Source organism: Dendrobates tinctorius, unplaced genomic scaffold (genome assembly GCF_039654945.1).
Source record: "Dendrobates tinctorius isolate UK_male_01 unplaced genomic scaffold, ASM3965494v1 ptg000070l, whole genome shotgun sequence".
NCBI classification, from domain to species: domain Eukaryota; kingdom Metazoa; phylum Chordata; class Amphibia; order Anura; family Dendrobatidae; genus Dendrobates; species Dendrobates tinctorius.
The window spans coordinates 28,632,976-28,647,185 of NW_027361738.1; the positions used below are offsets into that span (position 1 = coordinate 28,632,976).

At 40.6% G+C, this 14,210-nt stretch overlaps 1 protein-coding gene across 9 annotated transcripts in view; it reads left to right on the forward strand.

Moving 5' to 3' along the window:
- LOC141095489 (sodium channel protein type 5 subunit alpha-like) overlaps nt 1–14,210 on the forward strand; it is a 524,914-nt gene that overhangs the window by 362,865 nt on the left and 147,839 nt on the right. For 5 of the 9 annotated variants that reach the window (XM_073581518.1, XM_073581512.1, XM_073581511.1 and 2 more), the window contains one exon: nt 8,350–8,370. The exons of the other annotated variants lie outside the window; for them this stretch is intronic. In XM_073581518.1, coding sequence (XP_073437619.1) covers nt 8,350–8,370 — 21 coding nt within the window. The remainder of the gene's footprint in view (nt 1–8,349; nt 8,371–14,210) is intronic. 9 annotated transcript variants of the gene reach the window in all.

Consider the following 14,210-nt stretch of genomic DNA (forward strand, 5'->3'; position numbering starts at 1 on the left):
TCACTCTGTACACCTTGTACAAACACGGCTCTGCTCCGCACACCCCGTACACACGCGGCTCCACTCCATACACCTCGTACACATACGGCTCCACTCCGTACACCTTGCACACACGGCTCTGCTCCGTACACCCTGCACACACACGGCTCTGCTCCGTACACGCCGCACAAACACGACTCTGCTCTGTACACCCCGTACACACACGGCTCTGCTATGTACACACTGTACACACACGGCTCCGCCCCCTACACAAACGGCTTTGCTCACCCCATACACACACAGCTCCGCTCCTCTGTGCACCTCATACATGCATATCTCTGCTCCGTATACCTTCCACACACACAGCTCCGCTCTGTACACCTCATACACACACAGCTCTGCTACATCCACCCTGTAAACCCCTCCTGACCCCACACAGAAACTTACTTCACCTCATCCAGCACCATGACAACCAACACAGCAGAGTAATGACCTGCAGCCACTGAAGCCCCTGATCATGAGACCACTGACTCCGCCCCTCCTGTGACCTCATCACAGGTCCTGTGCACACAGAATAGCCCAGGATGACATTGCTGGCTGTGAGGTGGGGGGCCCACTGCTGGCACCGGGGCCCCCCACCGCCTTCTCAGGGGCCCATAGTGGCTGGACGGCAGAGTAGGGAGATCGATTCTCCTTGCTCTGCTGCAGAATGTAACTGTATGGGAGCGCTGTGCACGCCGATACAGTTACAGTAACGTAGCTCGGTGGGCCACCTCAGAGTGCGGGGCCCGGGGCCACCGCCCCCTCTGTCCCCCCGGTAGCTATGCTACTGCTCTTTCTACTGTCTATTTTCATGACCCGTGTTGTTGAAATTCAGATTTCATTGATTGTGGTTTATGACTTCATTTAAAATGGACTCTGCCGTGCATTGATTTGTTCTGGATGTGCTTGTAGATGTCTTACCGTATATATTTAATGTTCATACATTTTAACTTGGCATTGACAGTAAGTCTGAAGTCATCTGTAGTTCACTTTGGGTACCAGAGCTTGACATAGGTACATGAAGTTCTTAGATGCACGTTATTATAAAATAATTACAAAACCTAGTATGATACAAGTTGGAGTTACATCATTTCATTACTAAAGATCAGGAGGAAATATATCAGATCTACCCTAAATTTATCTGGGTAAACCCAACATATTTCTGTAAAGATGTAGAATTTGGACAGCATAGTAGTAGGATAGACGACTATAACAATGTTAGGATATTAGGACAGACTATATCAATGTTAGATTGGGGGAGGTCTCTCAACTCCCCCCATTAATTAGTTGTTTAAAGGGACCACACTTTTCATGACAGCATTGCAACTTTTTCTTTTTCTACATCTGTTGAAGACTGTCATACATTGCTTTGCAGCTACTAAGTGTTTCCCGTGCAGGTGTTAGGATAAGGACCGGACCGGGCGTACCTTTTCTGTGATGGATCCGGAACTGTCGGGGCTGTCTTCCATGTTGCATGGGGGAAAGCTTAAAACCCCGGACCGACCTTTGCACTAAGTGATAGGGGGCGCGACTAAGCGTAAAAAGCCACAGCGCGCTGGAAACAGGTCAGACTTGGCGGGAATGCGCGGCGCGTAGGAAGACAGTGTTGATGCTCCTACGTCTGAGCATCGGGACGGAGCAGGTCCACGCCATAGGGGCCCAAGATCCTCACGCATAGACTGCCGATAGAGACTTGTAAAGTGCCTGTTGGCATCCGTGACCATTAGTGACCAAATCTCCAGCCAGAAAATAGACGCGAGCGTGCTGAGACGGAGAACACGGGTGACCCGCTGTGAACTGTATCCTGATCCGCCCGAATACAACTGTCGAGCAACTTTGAGTTCTCGCAGTGATAAAGACTGTGCATGTTCTTGCACCAAGTTCCTGGACCCAGGACCCCCGTCAGTACTGTCGGGATCCCTCAGATATCTCTTTCATCTGAAGGACCGATGTTCTTGGGTGTAAGGCACCATATGTCTCTAATTGATTGCTCCGTCGAGAAGAATAACACAGACGCAAGCTGTATAATACAACTCGGGATGCCTGCTGCGCGCCTCTGGCTTATCAGTTAGGCTTCCATCTTTTATAGCAAAGAATTTAGACATTTACAGACATGCGCAATAAAGAAAAAAAAAATAGTTACTTCTACAACAGCTTTGCCATGTAAGCAGGAAATATTTGACCTTGGTTCACAAGGGAGATGTCTGAGACATCTCCTCGAAGAAAAGATAAAGTTCAGCAGAATTCATTTAACTCATTCAGTTCTTATCAGTACAAAGAGGAACCACTGCTGCCAGGATCCAGATCCCCATCTACTTCAGGACCATGCCTGACCCCTCACGCGCCACTGCCTTGGTGCCACCGTTGGAAACTAGAATTCCACATTCTGACGTTGTCGGACTGATAAGTTTATCGTTACTGAACTTCCCCTTTAAATTCCTTGCTCTGCCTCCTGTCCATTACTGCATCTTGCGACCTGCTCACACAGGTATATAGCATGATGTAAAAAGGCTACAGCCATGGCACAAGCGCCATAGCTCCTCCAAACAACTAGTCAGCAAGGTGTCCTGAGAGTCAAACCTGATGACCTACTCTAACAATGGAAAACCCCTTCAATGCCAATGTCTTACTTTGGTATGTTTGTTGATTAGCATATGTCATCACAGTAGCGACAGTCCCCAGGTACTTGTAACAGCAAAGGTGAACAGATTGACTGAAGCCAAGGGCTAAGCGTACCTTGTAGGCTATGAAGGTCATTGCAATTAGTCCAAATTGTAGGTGAGTCAGTGCTAAACCTCTCTGCGTAGTCTTTCTACTAAGCTATTTTACACCCTTGAGTATAGCTCTTTACTTGCTTTAGGATAATCTCTGTTTCATCACCTATTTCGCTCTACAGCAACTCCATCTCCATTTCACTAAGTACATTTACTTCCAGAACGTTAATAATAGTGATAATGAGAGTGAGTCAACTATGTTTCTTTTTTAGGGGTTGAGACCCTTGTCCACCATGTGTAACCCATCCTGACCCTATGATGATTTAAGTATGAGAACCTACACAAGCACTATCCGTTGCACAGATTTATGCACAACCATTATGAGAGAGTGAAAATGTATCTTTGCCAAACTGAATTCCTTCTCTCTGTCTTACAGAGGGGATGAGCTCTTCGACAAGGTCCTTTGTAGAAACGTGATATTCATAATGCAGTTCTAGATGTATTGAGGCATCTTAGGGCCAACTAAACGAAATGTTTCAGCTGCTTTAAAATAAAAGTTTTAGGAGTGTAGTTGCACCCATATTCTGGTGACCGTGGGGACCCAACCATTACTATAAATGGCATCTAGCAGGTGTTGAGTTCTGAATCATTTTTGAGGACCTCCACATTAAGCGTCTGTGACATGGGATCTCTGTGCCATGTGTATCACGTTGTGAAGATGCAGAATCAGTTGACATCATTTCATCTACAACTAGGGAAAAATTCCAAAGATCTTTAAGAAAACTTATATAAGTGAAATTTGTGAGTTATAAGAAATGTGAATGGTTTACTCCTGCTCCACTCCTCATCACCTCCATGTTCTTTTTATAGTCGATTACCTGTAAAGTGCTGTAGTGTCCTTTCATCGCACCTGCCTGGCAGCTTCCTCACAGCAGCTTATGTTACTCCATTCCAACACTTTGCTATCTGTTCCATTAGAGACGTAACTGTGGGATGTGAGTGCAGTGCTGAAGTCCTTTGACAGTGTTGATAGGTCCCCTTCCATCACCTACTTGTTTGTGCCACTCATTCTGCACATTTCATGATGACTTCATCTCACCGTGATAAAACATGTGCTAAAGGAAACCAACATGTGGTTTTATTCTTCATTAGACCCATTGACCAGTTGCCCTGTATTTCACCAACTGTTGAAGAACAATTATTTTCATCATTTGAAAGGTCTATGTCATAAAATCCTGCATTAACGTCATCATCAACTTAGTGATAGATATACAGTATTACATTTATTTTAACCAATAGCACAGGGAATTATCAGTGCAGTTAAATACTTTTTGCCCAGTTCATCAAGACCAGCCTTGTTCACGCCAATCTTGAATAGGAGATGTGCTGGAGTCAGATTTCTACATCACTAAGGAGCATTGGATGAGTGGCGTACACTTCTGCCTCGCCATTAATCCTTCTCTAGTCCCTACTGGAGTAAGATTTGTGGTGTAGCAAACAGTGGTGCTTGTCATGAATTTGACAAGCAGTGCTTGCCATGTCTCTGTCCCGTCCCAGCTCTGCACACTTTGTCAAAAGCTGGGCGAAAATGGTGTGAGAATGTCAAAAGTCACATCATTTTGCGTAGCCACAAGTTGTGCCAAAATTATGTGACTTTCAGAGCTTTTTATGCTATGATACTGATGCAAAATCTTAAATGAATTTTATCTTCTGAAATTGGTAAATTGCGAAGTGCTTGTAAAATTAGAAACTTTGCAATTAATCTCATATATTCAAAATCCTCTCTATTTTCATGAACAGAAGGATTTTAAATTCTATTGTGAGCTTCTTGCTGCTTAGGTTAGAGTGATCAGTTACAAAGGTGGCTGGTTTTCTAGGCATGGAGGTTTTGTTTTCAAACTGTTATAGAGCTTGCAAGTGATCCATCCAGTTCTCGAGCTCCTATGCTTTTCCATTGCTGCACAGCAGGCTCAACTGACAGAGCACAGCTCATACCAAAAGTGCAGCCATGTCGCAGGTCACAACGGTCAATTAGATGGAGCTCACAACCAACAAATAGGAAGCTGGGAGGCTGGAGAGTGATGTGCTTGTGAAGATGGAAGAAGAGAATAATATGTTATGGACTATAGCATGGAGAAAAAAAAAAAGCAAAAAACAAATATCCTAAAATAAAAAAGTAAAAAATAAATTGCAAAAATTGCATGAAGGTAGTAATAATAATAAGGGTATTTAGTAAACATAATTGTTGATCAAAAGAATGTACAAGCCATCCCGCCACGTCACGGCAACCCTTGTGGGACAGTCCTAACTCTTGTATTTAAAACCTCTCCACTTGTCAAGTGACGTAAATGTGAACGAAGATGTCGTCATTTACGTCACTTGACAAGAGTTAGGACTGTCCCACAAGGGTTGCCGTGACGTGGCGGGATGGCTTGTACATTCTTTTGATCAAAAATTATGTTTACTAAATACCCTTATTATTATTACTACCTTCATGCAATTTTTGCAATTTTTACTTTTTTTATTTTAGGATATTTGTTTTTTGCTTTTTGTTTTCTCTGTGTAAAGGTCATGTGTTTATATGCATTTACATTTTGCATACACATTAATTTACCTTTTCAGCTCAGACCTAGTTTCTTATGGACTATAGCATGTATCGTATCGCTTCAAGGTAACTACACTGATTTGACACAAAATGCACGAAAACTTCCATTCACTATTTTATCGAACAATATGGTATTACTGCTATTAAAAATACACATAAAAGACAAAACAATAGAATGTGGCTAATGAAAAAACATCACTCTGGCTTCAATATCTTTACCAGAACTCCTCAACTATTGTATTATATTATTTTTTATTATTGTATTATAGCAGAAGTGTCTTGTTATCGGGGTTCCTTAATCCTTATAGGGCCTCTTTATGACATTAACGCATACCTGTCATTTCTGGTGACTTTTCAGAATAAGCTGTCACGTGTACGTGAAGAATAATACTACTTACCACATTTCTGTGGTTCAATCTCTAAGGCCAAGTTCACACAACCGTACTTTTGGTTCACGTGCTGTCTGTGATAAAAAGGCCAGCGCATGGACAGCACTGGAACCAGTTTTATTTAATGGGGCAGTGGAGATGAGCGAATTTATTCCTTGACTGAATCTAGGTGTAAAAAAAAAAAAAAATCGCAACATGCACTTGTTTCTTCCTTGTGCTGGGTGCGACTTGCAACTTCAAGTTGGATGCCATAAACAGCCACAGTATAGAATCCATTTTTTATGGATATATTGCAATTCTGTAACATAGGAAATCAGACCTACATGGATGACAAGTGAAAAAAAAGTTTTCTGGATGAAACTCTGATGATATTTTACATTCTCATGAGAGCCTGCTTTAAATGTCAGTTTTCATTGAGCTAGTGCATTGAGATATGCTGTTGTGATGTTTTCTATACATTTTACATAAAGAGAAGATCTTGATCCCTTATCTCCCTGTTGCACATGTTCAGAAGCGGCAGCAATGAGGACAGCAGTTCTGAACAGTAGAGATGTAAATTTAGCACTGCAGTGAGATAAAACACTTACTAGGAAGCAGCAGCAACAACTTGGTGTGTCTCTCAGTGTCCCTCTCTCTGATCCTCCCTCCTTTCATATTTCTCCTCCTATTCATATACTTCTTTATACAGCTATGTTTACACCTGCTTTAATATTCCCAATGTCCTGCTCCTTCATAGGGCAAAGCAATGAAAATACTGGCAGTCACAGGATCTGTCATATAACAGACACCAATAAGGTCTGACAGACCCCATATACTATAATAAGGACTGTTAGGTTTCCATTATGGTGTCCATCATCTTACCTTACAAAATATACATTTTTATGGATTCCTGACAGAGCAGTTTGGAAGCAAATGATAAGTTTAGGAGACTGGAATATGGAGAAGAAGTCACTTATAAGCGGAGAAAGAAACATTTCTTTCTCTAATAACCTTTATATTTCTTGTATTCACTTGTACTATTGATTTTGCTTGTTCAAATGACAGTGTCCATTTATGTATGAATGAAAATATTACGTGATAGAACAATTGGCATTTATTGAAATTCACAGCAAGCAGTAATAAAGCTCCATTTTAGCTTTTATATTACAGCTGTACCATCCACACTCCAGCTATGGTTATGTTCACACAGTGTCTTTTCCCGGTGGATTCCACCCAGAATTCACCAGAAGAAGTGGCGTAAAAGTTCACCATAAGATGAACATTGCACACAGCAATGTCGTAACGACGATGCTGTGCACATATTCCGTCTTATTGGTTCGGAAACCCTGAAGCAGTTAAAAGAAGTGACATTCTTGTTCTTTGGGCGACTTCCACTAGAAAGTTGCCCCCTCTCTATGCTCAATAGTGCAAGCCGTCAGCAGCGCCACTGCAAGAGCTACAGCGAAGCCGCCTCACGAAGACGGCCGCTGTAGTTTTTCTTAAGCGGTCCTTGCCTGGGAAAAATCGGCGGCTGCGTCTAAAAGAAGCTGTGTGCACATAACCTAGAGGTATGTGCACATTGAGTTTTTTTTAGGGTTTTAGGAGCAAAAATTGAGCAAATCCTCCAAGTTTTTGAGTATTTTTGAGGTTTTTTTAACAGAATTTGGAGAGTTATTGTTTAGTTTCTGCTCTAAAATCTCCTAAAAAAAATCTCAGTGTGCACATACCCAAAGGCCTCATTCAGATGTCCGTTTTTACGTACATGTTCTTTCCACATTTTTCATGGAAACGGTACATATCCATTATAGTCCATGGTGCTATTCACATGTATCTGCTTTGTTACAAATAAAATGTCCCCAAAATATCACGGAGACATGTTTGTTTCCGATCCAAATCAAGGGTCAAAATCACTCACTAAACTGTATGGGTCCATGAAGATTATGAACAGCACATGGATGCCATCCAAAAAAACATGACACACTGGCCATACGATAATGAAAATTTAATTTAATACATTGATGAAAATCATTTTTTTCCCCAAACGTAAAATATGGATGTCTGGATGAGTCCTATGCTGAAGGGATCGTTCCTCAGAAACGTATGGGGATTTACTTTGGTGACATAGAACCTCGGAGAGGATAAATATTCTGCATTAGCCCCTAATACTTTTCTTGTATGATTTAAGTTGCTCATTTAAATGTATCAGCATCCAAAGTATTGAAATGTTTTAATGACTGTAGTTTATTACGGGATGTAGTAGGACATTTGCTCTCTCTGGAATAAGTACCGTAGACTACTGGAGTCGTCCGGTTTCCTTCTTTAAAGCTACACCCTTGCACTGAAAGTAGCAGATGACTTGGATTTTCCATTTGATATCTTCTGTTTTAAAATTTAAAATGTTAAAATATATTGTTAATAATAATAATAATAATTGTAAAATTGTTATTATTATTAGTATTAAGTTACTTTGTATTGTTATTTTTCTTTATTATTTGTTTATTTTTTGTATTAATTGTTAAGGTCTTAAACTTTCATCAAAAAGTTAATTGTATATTAGTAATAGAGCTTTTTTGCTTTCTGCTTGGCTATAACAATAATTGTATATTTGTCTTTACCCACTGCTGCCGTTTCCACTAACCAGTGTGATGACACATGTAAAAAGGTGGGTCCAGCTTTCACTGTATATGCTTTTTTAAAATGAAAGATGTTAGGTCCCGTTTCACCATGACCGGCTATATTTGCTCTAGTCTTAATGTGGGGCATGTTGACGTTAGATACTCTTAATTCATTAAGAATTGTTTGTCTCTTATTGGATCAGGAGTGTCTGACAAGTGGCAGGCGCCTTTGCTTGCCTCACCAAAAATGCCATGCCAGTCTAGCATAAGTCATATCATAACTGTTGATGCCACCACCACACCCCATCCTGCCCATGCACCACTCACTTTGGCGCAGAGCTGGTGTGAAAAAGCCAAGCGTCATTAAACTTTTATGCCAGAAATTTTTCAATTTTTCAAAATGTTTTAAACACCAGCTACACATATAGCTGCAGCCATCAGGACTTACGCAGTGTGCTTTGGCAATAGTATAGAAGGCCACTCATTCAAAGTAAATTAAAATGGTGACCCAACACAGATAGTGCTGTGCTATTAATGTGCTATTAATGGGAACCTGTCAGTCAACTCATGCTGCCCAAATTACGGGCAGCATAAATCAGAGCTTGACTGCACAAATACAGCTAGGTACTATATGTTTTTTCTCTGAAAATGCTCTTCCATTTCAGAGAAAACATAGTATAAAATCCGTCTGGGAACCATAGGCGGAGACAACATATACAAACCGGACTGGGGTTAGCATTGGACTAGTCATGTTATTGCTTATGGTCCATATTCTGAACTTCAAACTATGATTTCTCTGAAATGACAGCAGTTCAGAATTAAATATACCGTACCTGCATAGCACAGCCCGGCTCAGAATCATTGATTCATCCAGCCCATGGTTTGAATTACCGTTCCCCGCAAACTGCCATGTTGGCAGCTGCTACATCTGTATAGTGTACAGTTCTTTCTACGATTTTATCTTCCACCAGAGAACCTTTTGAAAATAATTCCACTTTTTTTGTAGTTACTTGCAGTTGTAAACTCATGCATTAAGTCACCAAATTGTTTTTCTCTTTGCAAAAGTCACTGTCTGTTTTCCTTCAGCTATAGGCAAGGCAGAGCGCGCCAAAGAACGAGATGCTGTCTGCCGCACCCACTCCCTTTCATCCAAAAAGTTCCCTTTCACATCCCCTGCCAGCTACAGGCAGCTATAGTTTGATGGGCATGAATAATAAATACCGCCAGGCATATCATTGTAAGATTAAACTGCAATATGCAGACCTTGGCCTCCCTTGATATCTACCCCATAAGTTGTGTGTGTATGAACATAATTCCTTTCAGACAGTCTGTTCCTGCGGCTTGCTATCTCTGTGTTGCATCTGTTTTTTCCCTCTTTATTAAATCTTGTCGTACAATACGTGATTTGTATGTTGATATAAGACATGACGGTGCAGTTATTATACCAGGGCTAAGCGATCGTGTGTATTTTTGTACACAGCTTTCATTCAGAAATTGCTGACTACCTCCACACAGAGTTACCGATAGCACAAACCCATAAGCAACATTTTCAGTTTGTACTGCACTCATTAATGCTATTGAAGACGGGTTAAAAAATAATTGGAATAAATAAGGCCAACAGCAATATTTAGTTACAGTTTTTCTTTAGTACAGACCCATCTCATCTTTTAAAGAGTAACCATTTTAATTTTTATTTCATAAATCAGTAGTACATATGAAAATAAAAAACGTAATATATCTTATCAGAGAAATCTGCTTCTTTCTCCGCCAGGACTGATCATTCGTTCTCAAAATTCTCAATTCCCATGTAAGTTCTGGATTCGGTGAAGACAGATTGTTACCTTACTGAGATAGGAGACGAAAGATACTACTGATAAAATTTGATTTTTAATGAAAAAGTATAAAAGCCATCCCACCGCCAGGGCCGGCCCGAACGTATAGGCGAACTAGGCGGCCGCCTAGGGCGCCGACCCAAAGGGGGTGCCAGAGAAAAAATAGAAAAAATTATAAAAAATCTTTTCAAAAGGCAAAAAGTTTTAGGGATGGAAAGAAAAGTGTACATAATTATAAATTTAAAAGAAAACCCGTTGAGGTTCAATTTACGCACGGAAAGGAGGCTCTAAACTACGGACGTGAGTCATTTGCATCGTCTGCTGACAGGTGTTTGATCCCACGCGTTTATTTTGCTCCTAAGTTTTCAAATGTTGGCAAAGCAAAGCAAACAACCAAAAATGCACACTTAGCACACACTACACTAAGGGGGCGCCCGAGAGAAAAAAATACGTATACTTAACCCTCCGTCAGGAAACAAAAATTTTAATTACATATGGTCATTTTTGTTTTGTGTTATTGATTACTTTGTATATATTTGTCCTATACAACTTCTCAGAAGATTAAAGAGTTAGGAGAGAGTTAATTAGTCATTGTTGTTGTGGTTTATTTTGCTCCTAAATTTATATCCCAAGTTTTCATCTACTGCCAAGAATAGTAGGGGCGCAACAAAATAGTTTCGCCTAGGGCGCCGTAATCTCTCGGGCCAGCCCTGCCCACCGCAACAAGGTGTACTCAATCATGATGGTCCTATCGCTAGTATTAAGCCTATCTATGTGCCAACAGACCTCAATAGATGGGGCAGAGCAAGACCCAGGCCTGACTGTTTTGTACCTGCCCATGGAAAGCTACAAAGACTAAATGCACAACCCAAAAAGCAGGAGCCACTGCGCTGTATGTACCAAGAACAAAAAACAAAAGAAATGAGCTGGAATAAATGTTGGTATAAGTCCCATTCGTAGGTATACATTCACACCGTGACCATTAATATACATAACTTAGTATAAAAACTAGGGATGTGTGGACCCAAACTTGATAGAGAGGGGAGGGGAGGGAGAATTTTCCAGCTCAAAAGTTTGGGTCCCATTGTTTTCAGTGGGATTCAGGTTTTGGTTCAAGTTCGAGTACAGTTCTGGTTCCTGAACCAAAATTTGAAATAAAGTTTGGGTCGCATACTAGAACTCGAAATTTCACGGGTCCGCTCATCCCTGTTAAAAAAAAAAATGAACAAATATCTTGCAGTAAGTAAATCAGTAAGTAGTAATAATACATGTAAATAACATAGGGTACTTAGCTGACACTATTTTGTCAAAAAGCGCAAAAGTGATAAGATTCTATGTAGGCGGGAGGAGGGCGGAGATCTATCTGTGTCTCCTCCCTCTTTCTCCCGTCTACATAGAATATTACCAGTGGCAGCTGTCATCTCAGTAATGGAACAATCTGTTTTCACTCAATACAAATTTTACCCATGAATTAAGAATTTTGAAAATTAATGAAGTCCTGGTGGAGAAAGATGCAGATTTCTCTGATGGCATAAAAGTTTCTTGCAGCAGTGACCCTTTTCAAATCCAAACCCATGTTCTGCCATTATCAGTGCCATATGCACATGTGCCAGGATCTTTTATTCAAAGATTAGGTTTATGGCCATAGCTTTGTTCCAGAGTATTTTGGAATAGACAGAGTAGCGTGAAGATCTCACCATACTCCTCTCAGCCATCATCCAGAGCACATGCCCCATGGCGCCGACTAGCTACACTTTTCTAAAAAGAAAAACACAGATACTTTCTTGCATTGGATGAAGCATTTATGTTCTAATGTAAAAAAGGCTTATCACCTGCCATATTTTTTTTTTTGTTTAACATAGTATAAATTCTGCTGTTCTCCTGAATTTAGCATTTTTCTGATTTTTTTTCCTCTCTATAAGCCCCTCCTTCTTGTGTGTAAAATAGTCTTGCTACCAAGAGGGCAGGGTCCTTAGCTCTTCTCTGTGACCATTTCTTGTGCGACCAGATGTGCTTCCCAATAATGTTTTGCAGCTATCACATCATATAGTATACCACATAGCATAGTATAGCACATCATATAGTACAGCACATCACACAGTATAGCCCATCAGATAGTATAGACCAGACCAGCACATAGTACAGTGGTGACGAACCTATGGTACGTGTGCCAGAGGGGGCATGCATGCGCGCCTTCTCCTCAAAACTAGCGCCGCCACCACTCTCAGCCTGCTCGTAATTTCCACCATCACTAGCGTCGCATCCACTCCCCTCTGCTCCTAACTCTCCCGTCAGGCCACGCGCCGTTACATCAGTCTGCGCGCATGCTGAGGACAGGGATCTTGCGCATGCTCAGGACGGGATAATGTGCGGGCTGAGGAGAGTGCAGCGCTGTTGCCAAGATGGCGCAATGCCCACAGGTAGGACTGATTTATTAAGAGACCAGATCAGCACTGGAACGGGCAGAGGTCAGTAGTGTTTTTTTTTTTTTTTGTTTTTTTTTAATGTGGGGCTATTTTGCAGTATTTAGCATCATATGGGGCTATTATACAGTATGCAGCATCATGTTTGTGTATCCTTTATATCCGGCCATTGGGCCATATGCTTTTTACTGCTGTTACATAACATTATATTATTTCACTAGAATTCCAAAAGTTAATTCTTTTATTTGATAAGGAAAAACTTCCTCAATTGTAGTAGACATTTTTTTAACAAATATCACGGTTGGCCCGCGACTTTGTCAAAGCTTTTAATTTTGGCCCTATGTATATTTAGTTTGACATCCCTCGTTTAAAGGGTTATTCTCATCATGATAAAGGGTTACAATTGCAAAAAGGTTGTAAAAAACAAACAACTTGTCAATTTTACTTTTGAATAAAAATCACCTTCATTCTCAAGAACAGACCTCCACTGCAATCGGTGGCTAGTGTTTTAAGCTTGGAGGGCAGCACTTACAAGCTCTCTTCTATAGACGCTATAGCATGCTAATGTAGGAGTTGTCTTTCTAATCTAAAACCTCAGTATTCCAGTTAATTGCCGTGTTGGCACTTTGCAATAAATAAGTGGGTTTGAGCACTCGGTCTCTAAAAGGTTCGCCATCACTGACATAGTATATAGCACATCACATAGTATAGCACAACACATAGTATAGCACATCACATAGTATATAGCACATCACATAGTATATAGCACATCACATAGTATAGCACATCACATAGTATAGCACATCACATAGTATAGCACATCACATAGTATATAGCACATCACATAGTATATAGCACATCACATAGTATAGCACATCACATAGTATAGCACATCACATAGTATAGCACATCACATAGTATATAGCACATCACATAGTATATAGCACATCACATAGTATAACACATCACATAGTATAGCACATCAGATAGTATAATACATCAGATAGTATAGACCAGACCATCACATGGTATATAGCCCGTCACATAGTATAGGCCATAACATAGTATACCCCATCACATAGTATACCCCATGACATAGTATAGGCCATCACATAGTATAGTACATTACATAGTAAAGAATATCACATAGTATAGCACATCACATAGTATAGCACATTACATAGTATAGCACATCACATAGTAAAGAACATCACATAGTATAGCCCATCATGTAGTTCAGCACATCACATAGTATAGTTCATCAGATTGTACAGCACATCACATAGTATATAGCACAGCCATTAAATAGTATACCCCAAGACATAGTGTAGAACAGTCTGTAATAGCCTGTATAAAAGCAACGGTAGGAAATACAGCAGTATTTTTCTGTTTAAATCAGTTGAAATGCCTCAGTCACAACTCTGAATGAACTGTTTAGATGGTGTGCGACAAAACAGCAGTGAAGAACATTAACCATCAGTTTACCCATAACCATATATGTGGATGTCATTAAAGCTTGTGGAGGGTATGATATAGTCCTAGAAAACCTCCGAGTATTGTACATGTCTTTTCAGGGCAATTCACTGCTAGTCAATTTTTTGTGGATAACTTGCAGAAGCTGGTGCACTTGAA